The sequence below is a fragment of the Thunnus thynnus genome, chromosome 3, assembly GCF_963924715.1.
Source record: "Thunnus thynnus chromosome 3, fThuThy2.1, whole genome shotgun sequence".
NCBI lineage: Eukaryota > Metazoa > Chordata > Actinopteri > Scombriformes > Scombridae > Thunnus > Thunnus thynnus.
This window is the reverse complement of record NC_089519.1, coordinates 31,735,722-31,759,347: the sequence shown is the minus strand read 5'-3', so window position 1 is coordinate 31,759,347 and position 23,626 is coordinate 31,735,722. Positions and strand designations below refer to the sequence as shown.

The 23,626-nt window shown below is 39.7% G+C and overlaps 1 protein-coding gene and 1 long non-coding RNA gene across 2 annotated transcripts in view; one reads left to right on the top strand and one right to left on the bottom strand.

Annotated features, from left to right (window-relative positions):
* Window positions 1-594: 594 nt before the first annotated feature.
* LOC137180151 (voltage-dependent T-type calcium channel subunit alpha-1I-like) overlaps window positions 595-23,626 on the bottom strand; it is a 223,393-nt gene continuing 200,361 nt past the window's right edge. Inside the window, exons 34-38 of the mRNA XM_067585420.1 lie at window positions 19,002-19,142; window positions 11,340-11,474; window positions 9,477-9,651; window positions 6,379-6,596; window positions 595-4,361 (exon numbers count right to left, since the gene is read on the bottom strand). Of these exons, the coding sequence (XP_067441521.1) occupies window positions 3,702-4,361; window positions 6,379-6,596; window positions 9,477-9,651; window positions 11,340-11,474; window positions 19,002-19,142 (1,329 nt within the window). The 3' untranslated portion in view covers window positions 595-3,701. The remainder of the gene's footprint in view (window positions 4,362-6,378; window positions 6,597-9,476; window positions 9,652-11,339; window positions 11,475-19,001; window positions 19,143-23,626) is intronic.
* Window positions 4,298-6,420, top strand: LOC137180152 (uncharacterized). Its single transcript, XR_010927915.1, has 4 exons — window positions 4,298-4,379; window positions 4,751-4,820; window positions 5,822-5,925; window positions 6,346-6,420. It is a non-coding gene; the product is annotated as an uncharacterized lncRNA (long non-coding RNA).

Genomic DNA, 23,626 nt, shown 5'->3' with positions numbered 1-23,626 from the left:
CATTGTCTGTCATCTCAGAGGCTGAAGGAAAAGAAAAAAAGGTAAACAGAAAGTGGACAAAACCTGTTAAAAACCGATAATTTTTCATTTTTTAAAGGCTGCTTCTCAAACTGGTTTGTGGTCTTCTTCCTCCAGACTTTTGATAGTTAGTCTACTAGTTAGTTGAGGCCTGAGCGTCATGCCGCTTCAAGCTAGACAGCTCATCAAAATGAGTGACAAGTGCTGAACTTAATCAACTGTGGAGAAAGATTACAAATAACAATACACTCACCTGCCTCGAGGCAAAAACATGTAATGCCAAATTGTACTTACATTCAAGAGGGAATTTGCTATAATATTGATGCATGAAAAATAAATGTATTAAATCCCCAGGCTAAATTATTCATTCAGCCTAATTTAATTTAGAAAGACGTGTCACCAGCAATTACTTAACATATTTTGCATCTAGCCATACCAGTAGGGGACACAGCCTGAGAAGATAAATTGAGCTTTTATACTGTGACAATGAACTTTAACACAACTTCGAGCCAAAAAAAAAAAGGTATAAATATCAGCGATCCTCATTTGGAAAGAAAAACTTCAGGGGTCAGCAGCTGTTGAAAAGCTATTTCACTTTTATATGACACTAGAATGACATTTAAGAAAACAGAAAAAAAAAAACCCACATGCATTTTGGAGAAAGAAAATCGGGTCGGGGGAGATGGAAGGAAAAAGAGAAAAACATACAAGCCAACACTCTGAATACATGAATACATCATCATCCTTTCAGTGACCTTTGAATCTTGGTGACATTTTATTCTAATACATGGATTCATAAATATAATCTTCTCTCACCATATTGCCTATCTATACGAGTCTCATACATCTAACTGTACATCTACTGTAGCATATTGCATATCTCAAATAGAGGGGGGGTAGTCTATAGTCATTTAATACTCCGGCTTCCCTGTGGAAGGGAGATAATACAATTGAATGACAATAAGGAGGGGATGAAGACAAAGTAGAGAAAGAGATAAAGACTGAGGTTTCTTCTGTCTCGTCTCAAACTACTACAGAAACACCCTGCAGTGTTTTGACATTGACATCTTTGTATGATATGTGTGGCTGTTTGTGTATGTGTGTTATCATGTTTGTATATGTGCTTCAATGTGTGGCATACAGTATGCGATGCTCTGAGTGAGTGTATATAGGTCCACCTGAGGTCTACCTGCTCTGGATTTCAAAGATTGTGACACAAGTATACTTACTATATGATGGGTCATCACAATTTGTCAAAATGCCTGACAAACAAGTGCTCAATGTTACAAATTACACCAATTTGGACCACAATGCTCACCATAGTACGGGGTATTTTCTAATATCTTGCTACACTCAAGCAGACCTGAGTCAAATAAGAATTTGGGTTTAATGCAGCTAACAAAAACTGCGAATCCCATTCTCTGAATTCCTGCTAATCTGCCAGCACACTGACCCTGCAGGAACCCTAACTCATGTTTCACACACATAAACTGGACAACCCACTCAAGTATATCTATCTAATAGCTGCTCAAGTATATTTTTGCCCATTCAATGGTTATAAAGACAGTTTGATATCATCCAGTTCACTCTGAATCTCCATACTGGTTCACAGAGCAGCATATGTACTGTATACATGTCATGTCTGCTCCTTTTATAAACTAGCACCAGTGCTTCTTGATACAACTCTAATTAACGGAGTTGCACTGTGTGGACACTAGACTGAACAGGTGACAAGAAGAGGTGGCTAAGTTGTCATTTGGCCAAGATTACTGGTACCAAATCAGACCATATCAAAAAACTGTTTGTTCAGAATAAAAGTTATTTAACATTGGCAACTTTTGCCACCAACACTTGATTGATTTGATCTTTATTATTGCCTGTTATCTCATGAACTGTCTTTACTGCAGCTCTCTTGAAGTTTGATTCAGAGGCCCAGTGTGGTATTGTGACGGCAACAGGTTAGGAGAAGGAAGAATCTTTGAGGAAACAAGACTGAGAGTCTACAGGCATGCTAGCAGTTATATGAGGCTGTCTCAGCAGGCACAAGTGTGCTTTGAGCTAAAATGCTAACATCAGCATGCTCACGAAAGCAATGCTAACATGCTGATGCTTAGCAGGTAATGTTCACCGTGTGTTAGCATGCCAACATTAGCTGATTAGTACAAAACACAAATTACAGCTGGACCGGATGGGAATACAATTAGTTTAGCAGGTATTTGATCATAAACCAAAGTATTTGACAAATTTGAAATTGTTTCATGATGATGGCGCTGGAGGACAATGAAGGGTTCACAAAAGTCTTTACAATACATCGTTAAACAGTCAGACATCATCTTCTGACCACATTCAACTGTCTGATGCTAAGATGTTGTTAGTTTGTTGCACCGAGGGAGAACCTGGAGATCTCAGGGAAAACCAGATGATGTCAAACTGTCTCTTACTTTCATAAAGCTGATAATCATGTTATATTGAAATGTTTTTCGAACTCACAAAGTATATTTTTGACTGTTACTCATTCAACATGTAAGTACTGGGTGCATATGCTGAAATATTCTATTGTTGTCTTTCAATCTCTTAAATACAACTTTTGGGAAATTTTAAATGTTCTCAGCCAAGACCCACCATCTTGCTGGACATACATACTTACATATATCATGTTAATAGCATCAGAAAAGTCTTTGACTGTATGTATCTTAAAGACACTTTAAAACACCATATTAGGCAGTAAAGATTATTTTCCAATAGTATTTGGCCCAGGTCTGCATTCAATACATTTTAGCCCTTTCATGGGTAAGTAGAAAGCACAAAGAGGCTACTCTGAAAGTGGCCAACGCTTCCACTAACAACCCACATGTATTCTCAGCAGCAGTCACATATCCACTTTCCTATTCAAAGAGGCCATTTGTCAATTTTCAGACTAGTCAGGCTCCTTGCTTGTCTTGGTCTCCCTCTCAATCACAAATGGAGACAGACTTGTCTACATTCACACAACTTCAATACATCGAAGTTGAAAAAGAACACAGAAAATATATAACCTTTCAATTTTCTGTTACCAATAGAATCTGCTAAAGAGGGAAAAAAGGTTGGTTGATGCTACTGTTAGCGATGGATATTACAAAAAAAAAGAAAACTGTACAAAGTTGAGTTCTTCCTCAAAAGAAGCTTCAGAGATTGCCATCTGTCCAATATTGACAACATTGTTTTTGCACAAAGGTTGAGGGCACGTTGGGTCAAGCAAGTCCTGTTCCTTGAAGAAAATTAAATTTTTTTAGCAGTTTCATCTAAGTAACATCACCTTAGTAATGTTCATCAATCGCTGAAATTTTCAGGTCTGTCTCTCACATGGCTTTCTGAATATTCTGCATTTCAGCACAGCTCAAATGTAAAGCCCAGTACTGCCACATCTTTCAATGTTGAATCCTGGTTATGCTAAAAGGCTAAACCCCTTGTCATTATCATTTAGTCCTTTCACAGAGCAACCACACATCCTGTGGACAAGAAAGGATGTCAGAACTCAGAAGCAACTGTAATCTTTTGAGAAATGACTGATCCCAAGCAACCAAATCCGAGGAGGAAAGAGAGAACAGACGATTCAAAGACGAGAATTTCAGAATTGGGTTCATAGGACGTTTTAAAAGTCGCTCCCTGTTAAAGAGTTCCAGTACAGAGAGGCAACAAGTGTTTCATCTATTTTTCCTGGAGCTTGTGTCTGTGGGCCGGCTGCTGCTTTTCATGCTGAAGCCTGTGATATCACTGTCCGCCTCCTCACCTCTCACCCTTCCCTCCGTCCAGGGGTTGGACAAGTAACCATGGGCATCTATACCGTAGAACTGGCGTCCGTCTTTACTCCGGGCAGATATGTTAGTTTGGTCTAGTGAGCCTGTGCTGTTACATTTCTTCATCAGCGGGGGTGCAAGAGAGCTCGGGGTAAGCAGCGACGTCAGTGAGAGGCTGTTCAATGTTTCTGACAAGTGTTCGCTGTTGAAGGTCTGGCGGCAGCCATCCCCGCCTGTCCCTGTGCCCACATCCTCATCTGAAGGGTCCATGGAGTCCTGTCGGGGGCAGCCAGGGCTGGTGCTGCCACCGCCACAGCTGCTCTGGCTCCTCTGGTGCCCTCTAGTGGCTTGGAGGGTAAGAGTAGTACTGCGTTTCTTCAGCAAAGGGTGATCCTTTTCTCTTGTGGCAGGTCCCTGGGGGTGGCTGGGAAGGGGGCAGAGAAGAGGCATGGGAAGTCCCACATCCCGCGGGGGAGATACGCTGAAGCTGAGCCCTTCCTCTAGTGTGGTCTGCAAGCTGCCCTCTGAACTGCCTGTCGCCAGGGAGGAGTCACTGTGGGACGGGTGCTGGACAGAGAGGAGACAGTAAGACAAAAGATTTGAATTGTTATTTATAACTGCCTCTCAAGACACTGCACACCCACACAGGTGTTTGACTTACTTGTTTTCAGGAGTTTCCTTTTTTAAAATCTCTTCTGAAGACATATTTTATTAAAAGGCTTTTTATAACCTTTAATTTGCCTGTATGTGTGTATTTGTGTGTATGCAGATTGGTATATGTATGTATGAAATGCATATATAACATGTATCAATTAATCAAATGCCTCACACTGCATACATGCTGTATATGATTTTGTATCTGTATTTTTTTCACTTGTAAAGGATGATGATGTATTGTATCCACTTTTATTCAACTTGTATTTTCTGTTTCTTTTCTTTTTCCTTGTAAATACCAGGCCAGATTTTTCCTTGTGAAATTTACTCACATTTTACGGCAAAAAGCAGCTGAGACAGGAAGTAGCATGGGTGAGGTTGTAAGCATAAGCTACAGTAGCTTTACTGTCATTAACCTCTGTCACTGTCCTTGCACTCACTAGACCCAAGCAGTGTCACTCCTTGTATGCTGCCTGTATCATTTTTGTCATGCAGTAATATAAACAAGAACATACACAAACCAGATTTCCTAAATGAAAGGTCAGTCACACCCCCTCTCTCAAACAAAGGGTCAATTTGCATCCAGAAGCAAATATGTCTTTGCCCTGTTTCTCATAGAAATTAATGATGAGAAAAACCCAGTGTGACCACAAGTGCAATTAAGCAAAATAAGTGAAATCACTGTGTCTGTGAACCATGGGCATGGTGGGCCTTTCACACATGGCTAAAATTTCCTTTCTTTGGAAAAAAAAAAAAATTCTGTTCAAGCTATATAACCTGTTAAGTGTGAAACAAGGTTTAAAAATTTGGTGAAACTGAATTATAAAATAAACCCTCAAAATTCCCTGGTTTTAAGTTCATCCTGTTTGCTGCAACCCACCTAATATGCCATATAGCATTTGTTTCACTCAAATGTTACACAGGCAGCAGGGTGTTCGCCATTATTCCTAATCTTGGCACTGTTACTGCAATGCTCTCAGTATACATGACCACAGGGGAGAGAAAGAGATTATAAAAAGGAGAAATATAAGGATTGGCAGAAAAAGAACCAAAAGAAGGAGGACAGAGACAAGAGGGGAAGAGAAAAAAAAACACCAGAGAAAGATGTAAAGACATAAAGGAAATACAAGAAAAGGGATACGAGAGAATGTGAAGAGCATGAGCCAAGAACAACAGTGTGCATAGAGTCGGTATCAGGCTCAAGGCTGGCCAGGCTAATTAGCTGAGTGCCGCAGAGCATTACTGTAGCAGCTGAGGATCACAGAGGCACTCAGGCACGAGCTAAACAAACCAAACAGGTATTGAAGAAAGAAAAATCTGTCTCCATGGTTACACAGGAACAAGAACTAAAATAAGGGCCTTTTTTATTCTAGTTTGTTTCATGCAGAAGCCAACAGAAGGGAGGTGTTTGATTAAATGACAAATGAGATCCTAGCTTCAAGTATATTTTCTCACACTCGGACATCAATGAAGGGTGGTAAGTATCATGTGTATGGTTATTTGGTAATACAACGATTTGTTGACTACTAGTTGTAATAGGATACTAAAAGTAATTCTGCAATCTTGAGTTTCTGAGTGATAAACAACATAACAGATTGCTAATTCACATCTGATCATATCACTCTGCACTAAAGTGATGAATTCTAATCAAATTAACTGCTGCCACCTTGTGCCAAAAGGATGTTGCATCTCAGTTACTGCAGACAGATTGTAAAAAGCTCACTCACAAATCCCATCTGCCTGGAGTTTTTGATGCCAATGACAAATTTGGTTCACTGAATGTTCTCAAAGGAATTATCTATTTACACTGAGGTATTGTTGATCCATCATGTCTCTGATGTGTTGCCAAGAGATACTGATGTCAGTTCCTTATTTGTCTATCCATCCATCCATCTAGACACACATGAACCAATTCATCTGTCCGTGATACCTGAGAGCTCAGGGGCCTGTTGTTGGCTCCGGGTGAGCGGAGGGATGCCCAGGAGGCTGGTGAGGCCAACCTGGATGGCCCTCTGTCTACTGGGCTAACACCGTTCCCAGGACTGCCTGGATGAGCCGCTGCAGCTGGGTGAAAGAAGTCTGCTGGGAGGTGGAAGACAGGTGAAGACCCTCTTCCACCACCTCCACTGCAACTTCCTCCATCACCATCTGAAAAGAAAAGGCTACAGTTTAATACAGCTTTATCAGTACTAATGTTCAGACTTATTGTTTAGTTAAGCGTATTTTGTTTTTTTCCATTCTTTTTGTATAATTTGTTGACTGGGTGAAAATGCTTCAATGCTACAATCTTTAGCATTTTGCCTCCAGACATCACTAGACATTGGACTTGCATGTAAAACACAAATACTTTTTAAGCACCTCAATGCAAGATGATCCAACACACTTACTCCACAGTATCATGATTCAATACAGTTATCTCCTTAAAGAAAGGCTAGAAACATGGGTTGGGCTCTCTGGTACTGTTCTCGACTGGTTTAGATCTTACCTAACATGTTGGGGCTATTTTACCTTGGGGGGTTGTGATCAGAAAGAATAAATATTTCTTGTGGTGTTCCACAAGGTTCAGTTGTGGGTCCCATTCTTTTCTATCTGTACATACTGCCATTAGGTTCTGTCATCTGCAAACATGGTATCAGTGTCTGCGGCTATGCAGATGACACACAACTCTATACCTTTACTTCACCTGATATAGACAATCTTGTGCATTTCAGAAAGTACTGATTGGATGACTAAAAATTTGCTTCAATTAATTAAGGAAATTCAATTCACATCTTAGTGCACATCTGAACACTACATCTATGACTAAGAAATGAGGGGTAATCTTTTATAAGAATTTCAATTCTGAAGCACACTTTTGCTATGCAATTAAAAGAGGCCTTTTACCAGTTAAAGGACACTGCCAAGGTCACATCATTTCTCTGAACCATGAAACACTTACTACACTAAACTTTTACTACACTTTAACCTTACGTTACTTAATTTACTGAAACATATAAGAATAAACAAACCTGGCAAAGAAAACTAAATTTCAACTGTTGATATAAGGCTGTAGTAAAGAAGAAGGGTCCATATTGTTGGTAGTGGACATAGAGTGGTAGAAAACGCATGGAAAGACAAAGAGGGAGTCTCACCAGAATATAGTTTTCACTATATTTTTAAACTAAAATTACATTTTCAGTTGTTTTACAAGTGGGGTTATTTAAATCAGGACAAGTATGATACCTCAGCAACTAAAAATATTTTCCTCCAAACATGTACTATTTTGAAATAGTTACACTTTCTCTATAGTTCTTGTGTAAAGCATACTTATTTCCAGAAAAATATTAACTTAAATTGATTATTTTAAAACTAAAACAGAAAGATCAAGTGGTGAATTCTTGTACTATCTTCTAAATAAGATAAATCATCTTAAAATGGAAGTCTTGAACTGGAACATTTTGCTTCAAATAGACCTCCAGTATTTGTAAAACTAAAAAAACACCCAACAATTGATTAGGATATCAAAACAAAATTCACTATTTGTATGAAAGGGCTAACACAACAAGACATAAACGGTAAGCTTTAGTACAAGTATTCTATCCCCCAAACTGATAGCATTTAGGAAAGTAAATAATCAAAAAATAATCTAATCTTTAGATCTAAGCATCTAAGCGTAAAGAGTAAAGTAACACTTTTTAGCTGGCATGCAAACAAAGTGCTTGAATCTACATCACTCATGAATTAGAAACTCAACCTCCTCTGTGTCTTCAGTGGCATCCTGTCTACAATTGTCTGTGATGTTGTGTGCATGTTTAACAGTCCCCCTGAACTGACTTTGCCTTGTATCACTCCATCTGTTCCAGCGATGACGGTCATGTTACGGGGAGGCGGTGAGCCATCAGTATACCATAACATGTCGTTCATCAACATCTCTGTGCCCGCCTCATCTATCAGTGCTTTAATTGCGGTGGAAGTCAATCAACTGTGTGGAATATGAGACACGTCCTCATGTGCCTGCGCAGGCTCCAGAGACATTTAGAAAAGGCCTCCTCTTATTTAAATGATACTATCAATGTCAAGTCAAAGTCATGGTTTAATGAAATTGTGGTGGTTAAATACCAGTGAGGGTCACAAAGAACACTGATAAGGATAATAGGGAGCGTTGATGAAAGGTAACCCTGAGAGGGATTATTTTAATATGATTAGTTGATGTGAAAGATTCTGTTGAATCATTTTGCTGCTGTTGGATGAAAAAAAGATACTGAAAGGGAAAATACTTAGATTTTTATTATTTAGTATGATTTAAATTATATAATGGGAATCTATATCTCGGACAATAAATCTACAATAATGTAACAAACTTAAAAAAGGTAAAGCACTAAAGTGGAAATAACACAGAAGAGCAACTGGTGAATCTGTTTAGTGCGCAGCCAAACAACCCTGTGTTGTATTAATTATGAAGTCAGTCATCAATTAACCCTTTACATCATACCAGGAGCAACCACAATTAAATTTCATGGTGTACACAGCACAAGTAGTTTTCCATATAACAGCAGAGCACAGTAAAGCTGGTTACCTAGCTTAGAGGTGTGAGCCTGTCGCCTGCAACTCTTCATCTAACGGATCCATATGACCTGCCTTTTGCTCTGTTACCACCTGCAACATTTAAAACTGATCCACTAATGTAAAACACTGAAAATGACTGTGTCTTGTCCATTAAATGTATTGTTTCTTAAGAGAGACATACTTACTGAATGTAAATACATTTGATGGCTGTTGAATAAAAACTGCTGACCATAAATAGTATCACAAATGGCTTTTGATTTAATGAAAATCTGAAGGATTATAACTTCAAATGATCAATGTTTAGGTTCAGTGGCAAAGGAACGAGTAGCATAAAGTTCTTATATAGTAATGCCGCTCATATAGGTCTTTTTGGAATAAAATAACAATCTACCTATTTTCATTTAGTTAGATTTCAGAACCAAGTATCTCACAGATTGTCTCTGAAAGACAGATGCTGTACAACCCTCATGGGTCCTCTGGTACCTGTGCAATGTGCCGGGCTTTGCTGCTCCAGCGAGGGAGGACACAACTGAGGATGGACGCCCACCTCAAACAACTCCTGGACCCCCTCCTCGCTTCCTGAACTGGAGCGACGAAGCCCTCTGTAGCCCCCATGGGTGGGCAACTCCTCCGAACTACGGGAGTCACTGCTGCCCCTCTGAGAGCGAGATTGGAAAAAAGAGGAGAGATTTTGAAGATAGAGGAGTGAATGAAAGAGGAAGAGAGGGGTGACAAAGAGATGCAGAGAGAATAAGCATGATATCCAGGTGCACGGATATTCACTGGAGCGAGAAAGATATCAAAATGACGCCTTTCATTTCCTCTTGTCATAATGGAAATCTGAGTACAGTTTGTTTCCAATTTCAAAAAGCTCCCTTTTCATGTCCATTGCTATACAAGTCTGATTAAAATTGAATGTGGTAAAAAAGAAAGTAGCTTCAAAGCTTCAAATTGCTCGGCTGTTGTTGTTGGTTGTTAACTGGATCAAATGAACTGGTTTTCAATAACGCAGTGATGAAACAGGCCAGGTGGAACCACTGTGAGCTGAGAGAAGTGTTCATGGGAAGATTGAGATATAAAAGATGTTCACACACACACACATGCACACTCACACACGTATCCCAGCATGCCCATATCAAGAGCACGGAGGGAGGCAGGTGTTTTAATCAGGCAGTAAAGCATGTAAATAGTAATTAATGATGATTAGCAACATGGAAGGGGTGTGACGACATGAGCTGTGACTCGAGCTGTGGGTGTAAGCCCCAAAGACATGTACCTGTGCACGTATGTGTGTGTGTGAGACAATATTACAACTAATGTTAATTTATTATTACACATATCAGAGTTTAATCTTACAAAAACATCTTTAATGCATGGCTGGTTTAAATAAAGCTGTTCAAAGATTCTTAAATACTGATTGGTGGAGATGATATTCACTACATGCAGACACACACATACACATAGTTTGCTTCCCTGTACACACACTGTGTGTCAGTCTTGGCAATATTGCAATATTTATGTATGTATATTACAATATAAACTACAAGATATGTGAACACCCAAATAATGTATATAGACAACCAAATATCCAATTCAAAACCATAGATTTGAATATGTTACCATAAGAGCCTCCAGACTCTTCTGGGAAGGCTTTGCACATGATTTTGGAACCTGGCTGCAGGGATCTGCTCTCATTCAGCCACCTGAGCTTTAGTGAGGTTAGCTAATGATATTGGGCAATAAATCCCAATATTGGGGGAATGAAAAGTTCCAATTCAACCCAAAGGTGGGGGTGATGTCAGGGCTCAGTGCGAGTCGATGAAGTTCTTCCACAACAAATTCTGAAAACCATTTCTCTATGGCTACTTTTCTTTATGTGCACAGGGGCACAGGTACAGGCCTCCTCCAAACTGTTGCCACAAAACTGGAATCATATTATTGTCTTAAAGTACCAGCAGTACACAACAGTGCATGGCAATATAGAGTAGAAAATATATGCAACTTTACATATATGATAATCACATCAAAAACACACAGGTAAGTCAAAAAGTTAAAGTAATTTTGTTGTTGTTTGTAGTTATAATTTGCTTAGGAACAACAGAATTTTGTAAATCAATAAGACAACATGGTCATAGTGTCATGATATGATACAATACCACTGACAATCAATAGATGATGATATTGTATTATTGTCAATCCCCAAATATGAGTATGGGCGTATGTTTATGAGTGTATGCAGGCACACACTCGTTGCCATGTGGCATGTGTATCTTGAGTATAAGATTTGTAAATGTGTGTGGCATGCGTGCCATATGTTTATGTGTATTTCCATGTGTGTGTGGGTACCTGGCTGCCTCTGACCAGCAGCTGATAGCTGCTGTGTTCATCCAGGCTGAGGTCATCTGGCAGCGCCGGAGACGATGACTTGTCTGACAGCTGCTCTGACATGAGCGACGCCTGCTCCACCTCCGCTAGTCGGATCTGTCCCACAAACACAAAGCAGCCAGTCACGCTGTATCTACAGTTTGTTAGTAGGATATGATGTCATGTTACTGACTCAGAATCAAGGGGAGAGGCAGAACCTTGATTTGAATGTAAGCAGAGGGTGAGAGTGAGTAAGATTAAATACCTTATTAAACAAGTACTTTCTTATTTACTCAGATCTAATCAGATTTCCAGAGAAGGACAAGAGAAAGGTTGAAATTATGGGGGAAAAGTTGGAAAATTGTTTCTATCTATAACAGTCAAAACTGCAATGTACATCAGTTGTATGTCTAAAGAAAAAAAGACAGATTAGATGACAGTTGCTATTAGGGAATGAACTTTGTAAACAAATTTAATTAGTAGCCACCACTTGAAAAACGTTTAATGCTTGAAAGTATCATGCATAAAAATGGCTTTTAAACTTTTACCTGATTGATATTAATTGAGTGATTGTTTCTTTTAAGCTGAAAGTTTTTTTTAAAATTGATGCAATATGACTGGCAAAGAAATATAAACATTTTCAGCTCACTGTGGGGGAGAAAGGATTGAATAAATATGAGATACAGCTTTAATAAAGATGGGTTGAGGGAAAAGGAGCACAGAAGGTAACAGAAGAAAGGAGTGGAAGTGAGAGGAGAATAAAGTAGACGGATGTACTGTATAAGAAATGAAGGCCACATTAGATTAGAGCATATTAGCCTTCTAGCCAAGCTTCGTGTATGTCAATAGCTTTTATATGCACCGAGTGAACAGTAAATATTCAGCTATAGAGGTCCTCGGTAAAGAAGTGATCATATGTACGTAGATAGTAACGTGATGCCAGAGGCACAAGAGCTACCCAGTTAGGTCACACTTATTCACATGCATCCTAATATCTAAAACACATCGACAGTAAGCTGCTGTGACTCATACAATTATACACACACACACACACACACTGTAGGTACAGATTGAAACATGCAATCTGCACATACGGTATATTGAAATCATCGGATTGCCTCTGCACCAAGCTGAAATTAGTTTTAATCTTTATGTGTGACTGATGTGTTCGCTTGTATGTATCCGTCATGAGTGAATGCACATGGTGAGCAACTGGGTTTAGAGTGTAAATAATTTGATGGTGAAATTTTTGATTGGATCTTTGAGAGAGAGACACTACATGAATATACCAGGCAGAGAAAAATGTCTGAACATTCTTACCAGCTACAGAAATTAATATAGCGCTCACTTTGACAGCTAAGCCCTCCAATATTGGATATAGCTATTTCTGTCTTTATAGCAAATAGAAACTGGGTTTTAACTGTATCTGTTTTTATTTCGAAAATGAAATGAACTAGTGCAAAACAGGATGAAAATTGGATTATAAAAATGCCATTTGAAGATAAAAATTCGATTTCATCAACTAGCCTTTTGCATCTTTCACCCATTACTGTCATGATCAACATATTTGTGGGTTAGGGTTGCACACATAGTGCAGTGTAATTCAGAACAATGACATTGTGTAGTGAAATGTCAGTTTTGCCCATTTTGTGGAGAAGCACAGCAATTCCACAGCTATTAAAATACTATTTCAATACTGTAAAGTGTAATGATTGCAATGCGGGTTCAGTGCTGATCTGCATATCTATTGCAGTCGTATCAAAGTCACCTTCTTCTTGCTTTGCTGGCTTTTTACTGGGGGGAAAATGGTTTTACGTGTGTGTGTTATGGATTATGCAAGATAGATTTTTGCTGCAGAAATTATTTCAAATGAAATGAAACTACAGTAGCTAATGAAAGTAGGTATTCATGCTATTACATTAGCCTAGGTAATAAATAAATTGACTAGTTGCTTTTTCATTATTATGGAGCTGTAATGAATGCAGCAAGAGGATTACATTGCTCATACACGCAATATACTATTTTATTAGGTGTTAAGATGGCCCCACAAAACAACGAATGAATTAAAGATCATATATTATACAGTCTCAAACATACTTTGGTCAAAATAGTACAAGGTTCAAGCACCACAGCAGCTTTCTGATGCTGTCTAACCAGCCCTGTTCAGAATGGCCGGTTTGAGTGCCTGTTTCTTTAAATGATAATAAGCTGCTGGTCAACTCACCCTCCTCTTTCGTTGGGTGTGCCGACGTGAGTATGGCTTTGCACTACCATGGCAACTGTTGAGGGTGAACCCTGGGAGAAACATGGCTGCCGGAGACAACATAGCGGTACAACCATGTTTGTACCAGAGTCAGACCCTGAGCAAGAAGAGACTCCCAAACAAGTTCAAGAATCAAGGATACAACAGGAGGTTTCTGAGTGGATAGTTATTAAAGAGGTACTGCACATTAAAACATGTTTTTTGAACTATAAACTAGATTAGATGACTGTACTGTAATGAAACACATCAATGCTGGTGTTAATATCCACCAAATTTATAAAAACAGGCATTTCGTGGGTTGAAAATGGCTCAACCTGTCATCTGCTGTTTAAAATCAGCCCTAAAACGGCAGGGCCAATGCTGACCATTTGGGAGTTCTCTACATCATGAAATATATATAAATGGTAGAATGATAATGCCCGCCTTCCCCAGCCCTGTGCTCATTTTGAAATCTGGCCTGCTGGAGGGGTTCTCTTCATCTGCGACTGTCCGCTGGGCAGAAATCCTCCTTGCATCTTTCCCTGCAGCTCTTCAACTCTCCAGCTGTCTGTTCCTGCGGTTATCAGCAGGGAAAATCTTGTTTTAAAATGTTAAATCATGGTGTAACCGGAACGCTGCCAAAACTGTTGGACCTGTCTGTCAGCTGAACCTGTCCTCTGCTGGAACTGCTCCGTCGGAAACTGAACCTGTCCACTGTGGAGCAGAGCTGTGGTCGAAGAGGTTCAGAAATGGCTCTGGTTACACTGCGTTTTAATGTGTTAAAACAAGATTTTACCAGCTGATAACTGCAAGAACAGACAGCCGGAGAGTTAAAGAGCTGCAGGATGAGATGCGAGGAGGATTTCTGTTGTTTTTGTGGCTGCCAGCTCTGACTTCTAGCTTGTTTAAACGTCGTTGCACTGTTTGTCTTCCTCTCATTATTTATTATATGTCACAGAGCAACTCCTGACTTCTTGCCTCATACAGCCATGCTCCTCTCCCCTCTCCTCTCCTTAGCTCCTCCCTTGCCCACTTTTTTGACATTTTTCAAAATTATGCAGTGGGTGGAGTTAGGCTCAGACCTTGAGGTGCAGTTACACTTTGGGCCAAATCCACAAAGAAAGGATTGAGCCCACTAATAGCACCATTAATTGTGCATTTCCACCCGTAATCTGCCCTGTTTTAAAGTCCTATTCACAAAAGATTTTGCACTAATGATATGCTGGCACAAACACACCCGAAAATTTTTGCAGCTGAGTCCAATTTGCCCTTGTTTTGTGTCTGATTAAGTGAGCGGAGCAGTTTCCAGTGTTTCAGGCTTTACTCCGCATTAAAGCACACAGATTGGTCCATAATGAAAACTGCAGAGAGCACAAAAGCCTCAAATTGTGTGTCAGAGAAAACACAGAGCTCTCCACAATCACAAACCATATCTCATGTGATACATCATCTACTGAAATATCAAATGTCAAAATACAAATCAAATGTAGAGTTGTCTGCCAACTCCTCATAACTTAGTAATAGTGATAGTAACATATAGTAATATATGTTTACCAGTTATTACAGCGTTTAAACATTATGTACTTATTAACATTAACAACATTATTAAATCGTTGCATTTGGTGAACTATGTCACCAGTGACTAAACATTTGAATGAACTACACCTGCAATGCTGTCACTTTTTAAAATATCTTTCCTGGCACAGGTGTATTTGTGGGAACTGTGCAACAATCCCTACAGAGCCTGAGAATGTCTGCTGCAGGAAGATACCACATCACCACCACCATGAATAAGTTTGACATTGCTGACTTATATTTTATGGTTTCTGTACTGCCGTTAGTATCACTGCAGTGAACATCTATAAAGCAAGGCATCTTTCATTGGTAGTCATACTAAATGTTTTAGCTGGATCACAAAAAAGGGGAAATTAAGCATAAAACAGAATAAAAAGCTCCTCGAAAAGACCAAAAAATCATATTCCAAAAATATGTGTAACTGTTGTTGTTCTTGTTCTCTTCTCACTATGTTGACATTGATTTGGGAAAGTCTGATACTCATGATATTTTTATTTTCAGCAGACAAGCTCACTAGCAGCACAGACAAAAATAATAGTGGAAGTTTCAGATGTATACCGTGAAATCCTGGCTCTGCTTTAGGCCTAGTTTTCCTGTAAGCTGTTTCCTTTCCTGTCCCTGTTATGTCTTTATGCACAGCTTTACGCCCACAAGTGTGTGAATGGGACAACTTAAACTGCAGGCCGGCGTTGTGCTGTAATACGCAGCCCTGCCGTGAAATGCACCCGCCTCGCGAGATACATAGAGGTTATATGACATGACACGATAGACGACATTAAATTTTCAGGAAAACTTATATTCTGGATCAGAAGGCTACTGTTTTTGACCTATATGAGTCACCTATATACAGGCTACCTGCATTAAAAGCACATACTTTTCGTTATTATCCAATATAATTACTTATTTTAAGGATTTTGTGTTGAGAAGAACATCAGTTATTTACACTCTTTAAAACTCTTCTAAAGAGTGTACATAACCAATGTTCTTCTCTTCTATTCCCTTCACAAAGAATTAAAATGTAAGATAGTTTTCCCTCCCTTCGTTTGGTTGCGATATTAAGGCCAATGCGACGGGGTGCCAGGGCGCATATTATGGCCTCCGTGATTCACAGCAAGTCAGAAACTTCTTGTGAATCTCTATAAAATTAGCAGCTAGAAACACTGAGGACATCCCTACCCATTGTATTGTTTCCTCTTTCAGGAAAAAGTTTCATGGCCAGTCCTGTGTTGTAGGTTGCAGGTTGGTAAAGCAGTCAGACACAAAGTGGTTAGCACACATGTTGTACAAGTTTTTGCTAACTGTAGCTGGGACGTTGCCATAAAAAATAAACTTTATCCACTCTGCTCTTCTGTCCTCTGAGGCTGGGGGCCGGCGTAACGATTTGTGATGGTTTGTGCACCCAAAAACATGTTTAGCCCTTAGCTTCAACATGCTAGCGGGTCCGGTGCTTGTGAGAAAAACATGGCACACCATTGGAAAGGTAGTTCTCAAGCAGCTGTGGGTGAAGATACTCAGATGGTGGCGGTAAAATTCTGAGTCCCCACTTGATGTAGGACTGGGAGGCAAATCTGAACGGCTTGTTGAATCAAATGTTTTCTGACTTAGGCAGCCCACAAAAAACTGACTGTGTTGTCTAATTTCACAGTTTGTGTGTTAGAAGGCACATCAGAGTCCCTGAAAAAGTGAGTTTTCATAATGTGGGACCTTTAATGTATTGTAAGGATCAGGTTTATATATTATATATGTGTTATGTCTTCTGTCTGGGGACACACATGTATAGATTAAGATTTTTAAATAAACTGAGCCATAAAAAAACAACCTGGGGGACTTTGTGCTTATGTTAACCGAGGGATACAGACGTTGCCTGTGGGTTTTTATGGGATTGACACACACACACAGTTTCTCCGCAAGTTGTTTGCGATACACACATTTGATATGTAGCTTGGGAGAGTTCCACATACAGTATTCATGAGGTTTATTTGAGCTTTCCCCATCTCAACTCACACACATACACACACACACACACACCATGGCTTATGCGATATGATAAAGGCACATACATTTACAGGATTCTTTCTCTCTCTCTCTGTATTTCACACACAAACACCCCAGATTTTTGATATCTCTACAGACATGGTTTTGTGTGAAGAATATAACGGTTTTGATGTTGAACTGTGCAAAACGGTACTAGTGTTTCTTTTGGAGTACAAAAGCTTGACACAGGGGCAGTAACCCTTACTCTTTCAAGTAAAAGTTTGTACCTGAACCCCAAAAGTACAAATATGTGACCCGATTTACAAAAAAAAACAACAAAAAAACAACTTTTCAACAACTTTTTTTCTATTAGCCATTTTGGGAAATCCAAAATTGAGAGAACATTGAGAAAATCTATTCATTTATTTTTATTTTTTACTTTTTCTCCCAATTTTAAATAGCCAATTTAAATTCCCCTGCACTGCTGTTCTTGTTGCCGCTAACTCCTGCTCTTTTCCCGTGGAAGGTGTACACTGAAGGAGAAAGTGTTGACAGACCAACCAATCAAATTACATATTACCTTTTATAGTGGATGCATCTGGAGCCTGCTATGTTCCAGTCGCAGTACACCATTGAAAAATTGACTTTTCAAAACAAAAACATCCTGGTGCCTTAATTTCTAAATGTGTATGGAATGTGTGAGGTATATTCAGATGTATTCACAGTCTGCGTGTCTATCTGGATTTAACTGGAAGCAACAAATCATGTGAATGTGAACACGTTGCACATCTGAGCTTTACACAATCAACTGCTTTACACACAATCAAAGCTTTACACCGTCAATGTGTGTATTAGCCAAGTGGGTAGCTCCAGGTCTGAAAAAAGTGAAGCCAGTAAGGAAGTGCAATCTTTCTAATGGCCAGCAGGGGGCGACTCCACTGGCTCCAAAAAAAGGTTAGTTTGTATAATATAATGAGAAAATGACTTCTCACTTGATTTATTACCTCAGTAAACACTTTCCTAATGAGTTTATGGTCTCAATCGCAAGTTTCATACAGCATGATGTTCATTTTGTAAATTATCGCCTCATTTAGAGTGAAATAGATGATATAGCAGGGTGTGCTTTAGGGTGTGGCTGCCTTGTGATTGACAAGTTGCTACCACGGTGGTGTGTCAGGTGTTGTAGTTGGACCCAGCTCCACGCTCTCGTCCAAATATGGTCACTTCTCATCACTTCTGGCTCCAAAAAACGAAGATGGGGACGGTCAGAATGGCAAACTTGAGGCTTCAAAACGGGAATCCACAAACCAATGGGTGACTTCATGGTGGCTACGTCCATTATTTTTATACAGGCTATGGTATTAGCATGCACAGAAGTTATAATCCTTGCTCTAGATGATGCAGTTTTTGCATAATTGACAAAGGCTTGATTAAGGTTGCCCTGGAGATGTGAGTACTGTGAGCTACAAGGTGAAAAAAACATACATGTAGATAAAAGGAGGAAGGAGGAAAGGAAGTGCAATAGAGAGATAGAAATCTAAAATGCAGTTGGGCATACTTGGGTCTCACAGGAATAAAAAAAAAAAAACTCCTGATGCATGGGTGAATAATGTCAAAAAATGGAAAATTAAAGCCCAGTGCTCACTGGTAGGAAAAAAAAGATAAAAGCCTTAATTAACATGGCTACATGACTAAAAGCAAGACCGACATGCATTGACCATACCGCAGTCCTCTTCAGGATCAACAGACCTAAGTAGTTATTTATAGCATGCTGGCTAGCTGGAGAGACAGAGCAGGGATGTGTGTGTACTGCATGTGTGTGTGCATGTGTGTGTGTGAGTGTCCTCGCTCACCTCTTGTGGGTGTCCCTTACAGTCCTTGCAGACAGGAGGAGAGCAGTAGTGGTGGAAAACTGAACCGGAGAGGTTGTCAATCATGTCCCCTTCCAATGAGTCCTTAATCAGCAGAGAAACACTGTCCAGCCACTGGCTCTCCTGCAACACACACACACACACACACACACACACACTAATTTGTGTCTTGGAACACCACTGAAATGGGCTTCTGATGTCTGTCTGTATAAAAGTCAGCATCTGCCTGCTGGTTTTTCTGTCATCAGGTTGCCTGATGAGGCTCTATTTCTCCAGACTCAAAGCTTTTTTTTCTCACTTTGTCAATCTGTAAAGCTTACGTGCAAATTCATCTTCCCCCTCCATCGCAGCCCACTCTCACACTGCAGCCTTTCACTTCTGTTCACTTTCTCCCAACTGCTTGAAAACTCTCCCACTCCTCTACTTTCTCTCCCTCCATCTTACTATTTCAGCCCTACTTCTTTTGTATAGCGTGTGTAATGACTACATCTTGTGTTGTTTAATTAACCGCAATCTGTTGGAGGTGGTGTTATTTTTAGCCGCCGCTGGCAGGTGCAAGACAAAGATCGGTTACTTATGCCTGCCTTAAGCCGATCCAGAGAGGTAGATGAATGTCAATGTTGTAAGATTAATTGCATGATCCCTTTATAAAAAACTACACTGGTCTACTTCAGGTGAGCTATAGATGGCTTAGATTTCCTACTGAGTTGCACTGGAGAATCCGAGGTAATTGGCAGATTCCCGTGTGAAGTTTTTACTAAGTCAGTGGGATGCGTTGAGGAAATCAGATGGGAAATCAAATTAGGCAACCTCTGTGCATCAATCAGGAATTACCAGTATTTCCTTTAATTTGTCACCCATCTGTATATATAACATGTATAAGGTTTTATGCAGCGATCTCCCCACTGCTGTGTCTCCCCATTGAGAGAGAGCACATTTGCACACAAGGCACAGCAGCGTAACTTCACTGATTATTAAAATCCAGACACGCTGACAGGATCGGTCAGGATCTAATGTCATTTAATTCTCTGTGGTGCTCTGCACATCAAAAAGGTCACATAAATACTCAAGGTTCATACGGTGAAATTGTTTGGACTAAAGCAGCCGTCGAACAGCGCAGCAAAATTAAAAACTGTAGTTATCAACTTGACAGGACAGAAGAAACTATCCAGCAAAGTTTAGCTTCTGAAATACATTTTTTAGACAGACAAGGAAAAAATAACTTATTTCATGGTTTTGGTTTAATTTCTATTCCAATTGTGGATTTGTAGATAAAAAAGGGTTAAGGGAACAGGAAAAATAGAAAAAACAGGAAATGGATTTTTTTTTTTTTTAATTTGCACAAAAAATGGAAAAACAAGATAATGCCTTTGTTAATCCTCTTATCAAACAAGTTGAACCAGCCTTGGACAGAGGGCACACGGACCAGGAGGCACTGCCTAGTCTGCCGGAAAATAGAGGACATCATTTGAGTGGGTGGTCCTTCAATGTGGCCCAGGACACATTGTGTTAACACTGCTAAAAGAATGTGGCCACATGCGGCTCAGACCACCTCCAAATGTGGTCTGAGTGATTGGATCTCAGTGCGTCTTCAATGCATTTCAGGTGCATTCACACCTGTACTTAGAGCTGTCCACCTGTGATCACCCAAGATGCATTTTAAGATGTAGATGTAAACAGGGTCAGCTAGAGTTTTTCTCTCTGGATTTTCAACTCCCACAAGTTGATTTTTCCATGTCAGCCCACCTTTTTCCTGCTGCCATATCTAAAGTTCAAACTGCTTGTTCCAGCCAGTACCCGCTCTTTCCCACTCTTTTTCCCCCATTTAAGAATTACTGCTAAAGGCTGTGGGGTGAAGAGGGCAACCGCAGTCGATAGCCAGACCTTGGCAGCACCCACTGATGTGCTATACGCACACATATACACATTGTTTCAAGTGCCAGGAGATGCACAGCGAGGGGTGAGGCAGTCTGATTGATTGGCTAAGCTGGGGGCCTTGGTTGTGGTAAATGGCGTCCATGACCCTGTTTGATTCACTGCACTGCCATGTGCTTTCTGCCATCCAGAAATGCTCTCATCTCTGAACTCAAAACTGTGGATCCTCTATATTTTATAGACATTAAATTATTTACATGTTCTTCCCCTCGAACTGTTATATTATGATTAAAAAAAAAACATTTTACAGTATCTATTTGTAGATAAAGACCAAGTCAGTCTTTCAATATTTCTAGAATATTGAGCTCCAGCCTGCAAGAGAATCGTTACCTACTTAACATCCAACAAAACTGACATATTTTTAAGAATTTTAATTTTCAGGATGGTGACTTAATGTTTAGATTTCATGTAAAACTAGAAAGCACTCAGATACCCCAGCTAAAGCTTCAAAGACCTTTAAATTTGTTATTTTTCACCCAGATCTACATCAAAACTTATCACTTGTTCCTTGGCCCAAAAATTTCCAGCACATTTCTTTGAAATCTGTTAACAGGGTTTTGAGATAGCTCACTAACAGCAAACAAACAGGACCCTAAAACATAACCTTTCATGGAGGTACTGTAACAAAAGTTATATTATAAATGCTATTTAAGAAAAGATCTCACCACAAGGTTCATTAGTAGTTGTTATGGAGCTTCCACAATCTTCCTCAGTGGATGGATTTTATATTTTAAATGCTACTTACTGTAATAATGTCCTATATGTTTGCGTACCAATATTGCTTTGTATAGATGCTGGTTCATGTCTTCATGCATGGGTTTAAAATCATTGTTGCAGCCGTGTGTTCTTTCAGGTCACATATGAAGACAAGAAACTAAGTTTGGATAAGGTTGGTATTATAGTCTACAGAGCTACACATATTATTTCAATCAGCCAACCCATGTGAAATATATATATGATCATAGAATATATAAAGAGTTGGTATCTGGTGTTCTGACCTTGTCATTCCACAAGTATTCACAAAGGTCCGCACAGCAGGGAGCAAGGAGAGACGATAATATCCACCCCTTGTGGGAACGTTGCTTTAGGGGCCAGTTTATTTCATCAGGAGTTTGTTGGATGCTTGAACAGCTTCAGAAACCCATTCCTCCCACACCTTTCACCTTTCTAACATCAGAAATCATTTTTGTAACTCTGTGTGACTGACAATCCAACAAGTATGCCCACTTCACACAGTGATTGGCCAGATGTGCGGGGTTTGAATTTCAATCTTAAGCTCTCTTTTTTCACTCTCAACCAAGCGCAACACTATAAATGCCTTCCAAGAGAGATTGTGAAAATGTGTGCTGTTATCCCCTTATTGAAGCGATTATTACGTCTTGCCCCTTTCTATGACAGCAGGATTTTCAATCTGTCTGTGTGTGTGTGTGTGTTAAACAGCATTTATAATAGAATTTTTGATACAGTACCTCCACCAAAGAGGTTATGTTATATTTATATAGACATTTACTGGCAAAGACGCCAACAGGAAACAAAGGAAGAGAGAGATAGGTATGATGTGCAACCGTACTTGAACCAGGGATACTGCAGATATGTGGTACACACAGTAACAATTCGGCTACCAGGGAGCTCCATTAAATGCTATATTAATGCAGCAGTAGCAGTGAGTGATTGCTGAGCAGTGTGGCAACAGAGTAGTGAGCAAAGCACTGATGGCTTGACTGCACTGCACTGGATAAATATTGCAGTAAGTACTGTGTGTCATGGTAGCCGACTCAGGTTGTCTGACTGAACTAGCTCACAGAAATTGTTTCATTTAAGTGCTACTGATTGTTGTAGACACCTTGTCCACACCAAACACATGGCAGTATGCCAGCAGCACATAAGCAGCAGCCTCGGTCCTGTGTCAGTGTCTACACTGGATCTGCTCAGCCAAAGTACTGCTGTACAGAAGCATTTTGACAATGCTGAGAGCCAATCATGTGTCTTAAAGTTGTAAGTTGAAAGAAAAGAAGACAAGAAAAAAGAAGCTTGAGTCTTAAAAAGAAGGATTAAATGGTGAGTGAAGTGCGAACCGTGACACAGACAGTGCACTAGCGTATCTTGGATAAATGGATATCTACAAAATTAGGTTGTCCTGTCTAGAGATAGGGCACAGACTAAGCTCTGTAGTGGGTTGCCTAGACCTGACATTTCCTCCTTTGCAGCCATCAAGGCAACTATAAATGAAAATTACCGGGCAGTTATCGTTTGCCACATAAGGAATGGGGAGTATCTCTGTGGCATAAAGTGTTTTCCTCTCTCATTGTGACAGACTTTCAAATTTGAGGCCTTGCAAGCCTCATACAAACTAAAAAGTATGTGTTCCACCTAATGGCACTTCATTGTCTTCTTCCCAATCAACCTAATGTTTTGTTTACACATCACCATGCTCATAGTCACTAGCACTAAGTTAAATGGTTCCAAGAGCAGGATACAAGAGAATTGACTTTTTTCTTAAATGATCTCAGAAAACTCAGGAAATCTAATGAGTTCTCTGCAAAGAGATTCAGCGACTATACAGTATGTTTACCATAATAGGATTAAAATGAGCTGTATGTGTAAAATGAGTATTGTGTTTCTCTTGGCTTGTTTGCTCTCTCAACTAGTGCACCTTTTTCATTAACAAGCTG